Below are 8,513 nucleotides of genomic sequence, written 5' to 3' on the forward strand. Positions count from 1 at the left end.
CTTGAGCTTTACCTGAGCAGGAGTTGAGTTTAGGAGGGCGCTCGGTTTCTGATCCTGTGGTGAGCGGGGAGTCGACAGAGCAACAGATCGCGCACGCCACCGCGACAGACATCGATCCTAATCTTGTTCGGACGAGTTCCTAGAATCCACTGCACACATCAAGCTCATCCAAATCCCAATCTCGCTCTCTCTCTCTCTTCTTTCGCGATGGAGCAGAAGGTCAGCCGGAGCGGTAGCCATGGGTGCCGGTGCTGGTGCCGGTGCTGAGTAGAAGACGAGGACGGCGCGACAACCCACCACTTCGCGAGCGGTGTTATGCGTCTCCACGCCTCGAAGCTCGACCTCCCCTTCCCATCCTCCTTTTCCCCCTCCTCCCCCGCCGCCGTCGTCTCCTCCGTCCTTTTCGAGCCCTCATCCCGCTCCCTCTCCCTCATGCTCGTCGACTCCTCCGCCCTCCTCTACCCATCTCTCTTGTCTTCAGCCACCCCAGTCACCGTCCCCCCGCCCTCCACCGCCGCATGCTTCCTCCGCCTCCTCCCCTCCGCCACCGTGCTCTTCCTCTCCGCCGCACCCCTCGCTGCCGGCTCCTCCCTCCAACTCCGCGCATGGATCCTTCTCCCACGCGGCGGCTCTGCCGCCGCCTTCGCCCCCGCCCGCCTCGACTACAGGAACGACCGCGGCCGATCCGCCGTCGCACTTCCCCTACCGCACGGCCTCTCGGTGCGGCTCGCTGGTTCGGTCAACGCCTTTGTCGTCCACTCGATCGCCGCCAGCCAGATCTGGGTCTTTGCCGCGAGGCTGGACGCGGGGGCGGAGGCGACCATCCATCTCGTGAAGTGTGCGGTTGTGGAGCTCACGCTGCCGATCTACTCGATCACGCTTTCCATGGGGTTTATGCTCATTGGCGAGGTGGATGGCGTTCGGGTCTTTCCTTTGCGGCCGCTGATCAAGGGGGAGATCAGGAACTCCGGCGGTTTAGGGCACAAAAAGGCGAGCGCTTCGGTCGTAGATCTACGCAAGAAGAATTTGCCGAATGGGCTTGTGATTCCTAAGAGCCGTATCAAGAAGTCTTTGGGGCCGGACTCCGGTGGTGGTCGCTGCGATTGCCGAGGTAGCACGAAGGGTTCGGCAGTGGAAACCATGGCTGATGGAGGTTCTGCACCCTGTAAATTTCCGAACTTCATAATCTCTTCTTTTTTGTTGGTAACATTTTTGCTGTCTGGTCTTTCAATCTTTCTCATTATCAATATTTATTTTTGAGCTATCATCAGATCTTGTCTGCTATTTTTCACAGTTTTGCCTGCTAAATTCTTTCAGTTTATCATTCTGAATCATTAGTAGATAATCTTTGTTGTAGGATCATGTTACCATTGGGAAACGAGCTAGTTTTTGTTGTTGGGTTGCAGCCTTGCATGTAGGCTAGTAAATATGGCAGAAGAGAATGATTTATTATAGCTTGCTCTGCGAATGTGATTGAAGGTTCGTTTTCATGATTCAAGGTTTTTCTCGGTGATAGTGTAAAATGTTGGTGACGTCTATGTCAGCTAGACTCGGTCTTGGGCCACGTGTGCAAGGGTCTGAGAATGTCCGACTAGGGAGGTCGAGAACTCGTCTACACGCTCGATGACCAACTTGCAAGAAGACCAAGGTCGGGTGGGGTGTCCGATTTGATCCTTTTGACGCTTAAGTTAGGGCCAAAGTGAGAAAAAAGCTCACTGATGAATAGTAACTGACTTATGTAACAGTAAAATAATAAGCCTTTATAGTAGGTTGGATCCAAGGGAATATTATGCAATATGGGCTAAATATTCTCCTTTGGGCTTACTAGTGTTGTTGGGCTTGGATGGTTGTCACCTCATTCGAGGCCTTGCCACATGGCGAGCTATGATTGGAGGAATAGATTTTTTCCCCCTATCATTTGTCCCCCCTGAGGTACGTCTCGGGGCTTGTCTTTGGGTGCCAAGGCATGCCCTTGCTCCAACTCGAGATGTGGCTCGATTGGGAGACTCACTTGCGGTGCTAGTGACTTTTGTGTACCAGACATTGGATTTGCCACCTTCGCAAGTGCATCGATCGTTCCTTTTGTGCTTGGACCGGTCGAGAGATGCCTTGGGCGCATTTTCATGCTTGGCTCGAGGGGGACACCACGAGCGCATCTTCATGCTTAGCCCGAGAGGGGCACCTCAAGCGTATTTTCATGCTTAGCTCGAGAGGGGCTCCTCGAGTGTATCTTCATGCTTAGCTTGAGAGAGGGCCCTTAGGTGCATCTTTATATTTAGCCCGAGAGGGGCATCTCAGGCATATTCTGAAGCATAGCCCGAGAAGGGGCTTCGTCAAACCCCCCCACACCCCCCCCCCCCCCCCCCCCCCGGGTCAAGTTCCTGTTGGCAGGAAAATTCCAAATGTCGCATCAAGTAGGAAGCTTAGGCAAGAAAATTTTCAAGTGTTGCATTAAGCAAGAACTTGAGTAGCCTAAGGAGTCGACCCGACGCTCTAGAAGGCGAAGTGGCGGTTCAATGGATATAAGACGACCTCTCACATGCAGGTGGGGCTCTACTTGCATCCTAAGCCCCACCTTGCTTCTTACTCCAGCCTTTTTATCCTCCGCTTTTTGTCTCGGGTCTCCAAACGTCAATGCACCGGAGGCTAAACTCAAATTCCCCCTCCACCCCTTCCTTCATCTTGGAGTGCCTCAAGGCCTCAAGGCCTCCCAAATCATTTGGAAAGACGATCCCTAGTCCGTCGAATACCTTCGACAGGGCGCTACTCCCTCCTCTAGCCAAGGAGGTATATAAGCTGCCTTCGGAGTTACTTATCGAGGCATGCCTGAGGTGGGAAATTCTCATAAGCAGTTTCTTGGCCTATTTTTGTCTCGATCTCTAGCGATCCGTTCACTCTAACTTCGTCCTTTCTATTTGCAACACCAACACCATTTTATGGTGTTGGTAGATCGGATGTGTGATTCGGGAGTCATCGACACCACATAGGGTGACAAAATCATGCACATCCAAGCCGAGGTGGTCACCCTAAGGGAGTCGGTTGACTCACAAGTCGTCTCTCGGTTAGAAGGGCGGGTGGCCGAGCTGGAGGGCCAGTTTGAGGGGCTTCGTTGTGCTGATGCCTCTTGGGTGGCCGAGCTTAAGTTCGTTCGGGGCAATTCCGGTCCATGGAGGATGGGTTGCTCTGGGATCAGGCAGTCATCTAGGATCTCAAGGGATTCCTTAAGGAGAAGGATCAGCAGATCGAAGAGTGCGATTGTCTGGTCGTCGATCTAGCCGAGCAGCTCGTAGTTGAGGCGGCCTCACTATCAAAGAGGGAGGCCAAAGCGATCAAGTGGTACAAGTCCTCGGTCAGGCTTCAAGAAGGGCCTAGAGCACTTAAGGGAATCCTCAGAGTACGGGCACCTCTTTGTCATGGACAAACTTCTAAACAGGATGTTTGATGAATTGCTTATGTATGTCCGTGTCTTTTGGTATGTTCATGATTTGCACAGCATGTAGAGGGACGATCGAAGGCTTAATAGTCCCATTATATTTGGGTTTAGTAGTCGTTTAAGGCTTGTAAATAAATGTTATGTCATGTGGACACTTGTGAGAGATTTTCGGTCTGTAGTGGACCATTTTGACCCTTTGTTGTGCAACTGTTCAGAGCTTGTAAAGTCTGTTTATAATTTGCATTGTCTATGAAGTGTTTTCGAAAATATTTGTTTGTGGATCCTGAGTGAGATGTTTTCTCTAACCCGTTTTCTCTTTTGTGGGTCCTAAGGGACCAGGGGAGGCTTTAGGGAGGTTGACCTTTGCGGACGGACACGCAAGGGTGCTGCACGACTTAGGCAAAGCCAGCTAAGTCCGTGACAAATGGTATCAGAGTGGGACAAGCGCTCACAGAAACACTTGGCATGCAAACGTAGGGGACCTAGCGGGGCTGCGTTGAGGGCAATCAGCACACGCGCGATCGTTTGGGGGAAAACAGACATAGAGATGTAGGGAAAATGAGTCGCTCAGAGGAGCGGACATCTGAGATTGGCATTCAGAGGAAAGACCAACCCTTCGCGCAAGAGGCGCCACGAGAATAAGCAAGCTCGGAAGAATGCGGAGCGCACAAAGGTTGGGATGGCTGAGTTTAGGCTACTGCTCAACGTTGACAACTATACTTGATGGTGCTCAATGCAAGCGAGGCGCTTGGTAAAGGATGAGACCATGTAAGGTGGAATGAATTGCTCAGCGACCGAAAGAGTTGTGCAAAGCTCATAGAGGTGAGAGGAATTGCTAACTCAGAATTCGGTACTGATGCATGGCCTTGTATACGGACGATGGAATGTTCGCGGCCATCCCAAGGCGACCGAAACTCGACGCCATGGAGCATTAAAACTTTCTCTTCAGCATGTGAAGGATACGTCCGTAGGAGGCTGAAGTATGCAGTGAGTTCAGCATGTTGCTAGGCCTTGAGTGGTGCAGTGGGGGCTGTATTGACGTGGAGTCGCAATCTAGCAAGTGCGTTTGTAGGAGGCAGAACAATGCACAGTTTGTTCAGCAAATCGGAGTAGTCTAAGGGGATGGTGGTCTCCGAAATGAGGAGAGATATTGCTCCAACGGGATAGATATCCAGGAGAGATAAGTCCCGGCTCTCCAGATGAAGAATCATGTGCAACAGACTGCACATGTTGAGGAGTACCTCAAAAACAACAACTCCACGAAGCTTGAGAGGCTGGACCGAGCGAGCGACGAGGAGTTGTCGCATGATCTCGCTTGAGAGAATGCATTGGTTAGACAATTTCTCTTCTAATTTAAAATTACATAACGTATAATATTCTTATCAGGTTATGAAGCAAGTGACCAATGTAATTAGATACATAGACTTAGAACGACTTAATAATGAGAGAGGTGCACTGAGTCTGTGGGTTCTTTTCCTTTTTGGATTAGGAGTTCTATAGAGTTCTAGTTATATAAAATGAAAATGTAACTGCAACTGATCAAATCTGCTACAGACTTAGGATGCATTTTGATTTTCTCTTTAAAGTTGTCACTTGCTTATCTTTGGCTTCTTTTGAAAATTATTTTCTTACTATAATTATTTTTCTCGACAAAAAACATTTTTATCAATTTTTCCAGAGGTGATGCTTTAAAACTATTTATAATTATCTTACATGCAGGTAAGCTTAAGACTGTGAGACTGAAGCAAGACTCAGGTGATCACTACTCATTTTTTGTGGTCATAAGGGGTGGTGAGTTCCAAACCTGTCAGGGCAGAATAGGAGTTCCTTCGTCACTAAAGGCAGTTTGTATCCATATGCTATCCCCGAAGAAGTTTTTGATCTTGGATTCTGCTGGTGATTTGCATGTTTTAAGCTTGAATGACAGTGGCACGGCAATGGAACCAAATGCACGGTTCTCTATGATTTCCAAATTAGCTGATCTCCACCCTCTAGACCATGTCATGGAAGTGCAGATGTTAGCTGCTCTTCCTGACATTTCATCAAGTATGCTTAATTTTTACATGCATCTGGATTATCTTTCAGTTTGTTTCATTTTATAACTTATCTTTTCCACAGAAATACAATTTGTTTGGATATCAGATGGGGGATATTCCATACATTTGATTTCTATGGCAGATACTGAACATGCCATTGGAGGGAGTGATAAAGATGAAAGCAAGCATAAGTCTGCTATAATTTCAGGTCCCTGAAAATTAACTTGATGACTTTTTATCACTAATAAAGCCATTGCAAATAACAAAAACAATTTCATGACTTGTTAATATTAATGAGCCCTTCAGAAAAAAATTCAAGGGAAGCTATTGCTTATTTTCTGGTCTCTCATAATAATAGTGTGATCTTTTTTTGGTATGAATTCATCTTCCTTCTAGTTGTCGGAGCTATATTTACAAGTGAAAAGATTCAGGAAGTCGTACCAATGTCTTCAAATTCATGCCTAGTGCTTTGTCAAGGTACAATACTGAGATTTTATGGATTTATTGAAAAATGGATTTTCCAATAGCGTTTTTCTTTGACGATCTTAGTATATCAATATTTTTTATATTTATGGTAAGAAATTTGATCAAATTTTGTTTAATATACAGGAAACATGTTTATTTATGGTGTTGTATGAAGAGAAGTGTCATTCGCCATCTTATGTGGTGGTTAGTTCCATATGCTCATCAGATATCTGGATTTTAGCATGCATGATGCAGTTGGTTCTTGCCCGATAAGAGACCTCAAATATTAGGGGCCACTATTATACCATTGATGGCTAATATCAAAAGAGTTCTTGTGGCATCATGTTGCTTTTATTAATATATCTAATATATTATATCATCAAATAATTTTCTACAGTACTCACTAAAATATTGTCTTTCCTATGTGATAAAGGAAATACTTGTCAGGCCAGCTTACAACTTTGAATTAATCTATGCCTACATGCTTGCTGTTTGGAGCAATTCCTTGTTAAGATAGGGTAAGAATATTTCGGTATTTAATTTCCAAAATGTTTTATTGTACTTCACCTCTATATATCAGAGTAGCAATTCCTTGTTAAGATAGGGCAAGCATATTTTGGTATTTAATTTCCAAAATGTTTTATTGGTATATATCAGAGTTAAATTTTTTGTTGTGCATTTCAGTTGGTGGTCGTGCAGTCTTACCTCTCAAGAGGTTTCTTTCTTGAACCTGTCTTTGAAGTTGTGAGCTACATTTAACTTATCCTTCAGTATCCACCTCTAGTTCATAACTTCAAGAGGGATCACCAAGAGCTCAAAGGTGAGTTTCTTTGTTTATCTATTAATAAGAGTAGGATATTATATGTGGTTGATGAGTGTTAGTAATGTTGTCTGCTTCATTAATATCTTGAAGATGCAATTGCTGCCATTTTTACATTCAGTTCTGCAGTTTGAGACTTTCTTTGATGTTTTCATCACCTCTGACTTTTTTCTGTGTAGTTTCACTATATAAACCTCAGATGCTCTTGTAATTTACATGTTGATCTGTGTCCCTTTTTATTCCTAAAATGAGGCAGAAACAAGCCAGGAAATCCATCACATAGAATCATGATCCATGGTTTAGAATTTCAGTTCCAATATTGGTCACTAGCAGCATAACTGACTTCATTGGTGAAATTTTGTAGCTCAGAAGCCTGAAACTTTAGGAACACTGAGAGCACAATGAAATTGGTAAGAGGTTTCAGAGGGCTGCTTCAGTTGATTCATTCAGAATCACCAGAGATAATGGTGGGAAGAAGATTAGCAAGGCTGGGATAACAAATAGTTTTAGAATCCAGGATGAGGATCAGTGAGACTGGAAAATTATAAAAATAATAATACAAAATATACAAAAAAAAAAAAAAACTGTATACTAAAATATTATATTTTATACCATATAAGAGTAGGATAACATGACCATATCAGTTAATTTTTTTTATAAAAGATAAAAATGATAAATGATAAAGATAACAAAGTGAAATAATCATGTGTAATCTTATAGAACTGACACATAAAATATAAGGGTTGTATGAATGTCAGATGTGGAGTGAAGTAGGCGACATGCTTGTACCGTGTGGTAATCTTGCAAATACATGCTTCATGAAAGGAACATACATAACTTAATATTCCAATAGATCAAATCAACATAATACTTTATAGAGGGTAGTGAACTAGAGGAAAAACTTATATATTTGTTCAAGTTGGCTCTGGGGCTCCTTTGAATTATATATCATCTATCATAATGGTCCAGCGGACTGGAAAGTAAAAAAAAATGTTGGTTTACGCCTGGGTAGGTAAATACGGTCTAGTGTGTACTGGTCTGGATGAAATTAGGAACCATGTTTTAGATAATGACATACCTAATCGATAAAGTAAAAGTATATGAGAAGGGCTTTGAATATGTCACTGGTGTTTAGAAAAGCTTGCTCTCATTTGTGGTCGAAAGATCTATAAATGTTCAAGTTATCATTTCACGGACACCCAGTAAGTGGAAGGATATGATTGTCTTTCTACTAACGTTGCATATGTTTATTCTTTTCTAATATTCTTGATTTTTGAAATGGCAAAACCATTTTTATATGCATTAAGGCTCATTTGCTTCTTAACTCTATCGGTAACTCAGTGGTATTTGTCCTGTGATCAGGTGCAGGCCGTCCGATAAGGGTTTGACATTCTGAATTATTAATGGTGTTTTCCATGTTAAAGGCTGTGCTTAGTGGTTATCGACTGCTTCACCAGACTTCATGGGGTTTGGCTGTTTTACATGGAAGATTAGGTTGATATCTGAAACCAGATATTTGGTGGTTTTATCTGTTTATCCTCTTGAGAACTGCTGATACTAAAAGTTGATTTCTCAAAGACGACAGTCTGGGCAGCTCCTGATGCCACCAAACTTGTCATGGAAACTGCCGCCGCCAAACTTGTGGGTTGCGGATGATGATGATGATGATGATGATGATTCAAATGTCAATGATAGATATTTAAACAACAAATTAGCATCAATCGAGAATTTCTTATATTCTGTCATATAGTACATTTCG

The 8,513-nt window shown here is 44.0% G+C and overlaps 1 protein-coding gene across 2 annotated transcripts; it reads left to right on the forward strand.

Moving 5' to 3' along the window:
* The first annotated feature begins 40 nt into the window (after positions 1-40).
* Positions 41-8,499, forward strand: LOC103993870 (uncharacterized). Of its 2 annotated transcripts, none has more exons than XM_065194793.1 (8): positions 41-1,165; positions 5,153-5,479; positions 5,612-5,677; positions 5,866-5,946; positions 6,079-6,138; positions 6,368-6,452; positions 6,619-6,754; positions 8,117-8,499. In XM_065194793.1, exons 1-5 carry the CDS (start codon positions 316-318, stop codon positions 6,105-6,107), a joined length of 1,353 nt encoding a protein of 450 aa, XP_065050865.1. In that variant the 5' UTR covers positions 41-315; the 3' UTR covers positions 6,108-6,138; positions 6,368-6,452; positions 6,619-6,754; positions 8,117-8,499. The 2 variants fall into 2 exon arrangements, with proteins under 2 accessions (XP_065050865.1, XP_009412360.2); XM_009414085.3 differs by having other exon boundaries at positions 43-1,165; positions 5,552-5,677.
* The last annotated feature ends 14 nt before the right edge of the window (positions 8,500-8,513 follow it).

The sequence above is a fragment of the Musa acuminata genome, chromosome BXJ1-8 (genome assembly GCF_036884655.1).
Source record: "Musa acuminata AAA Group cultivar baxijiao chromosome BXJ1-8, Cavendish_Baxijiao_AAA, whole genome shotgun sequence".
NCBI lineage: Eukaryota > Viridiplantae > Streptophyta > Magnoliopsida > Zingiberales > Musaceae > Musa > Musa acuminata.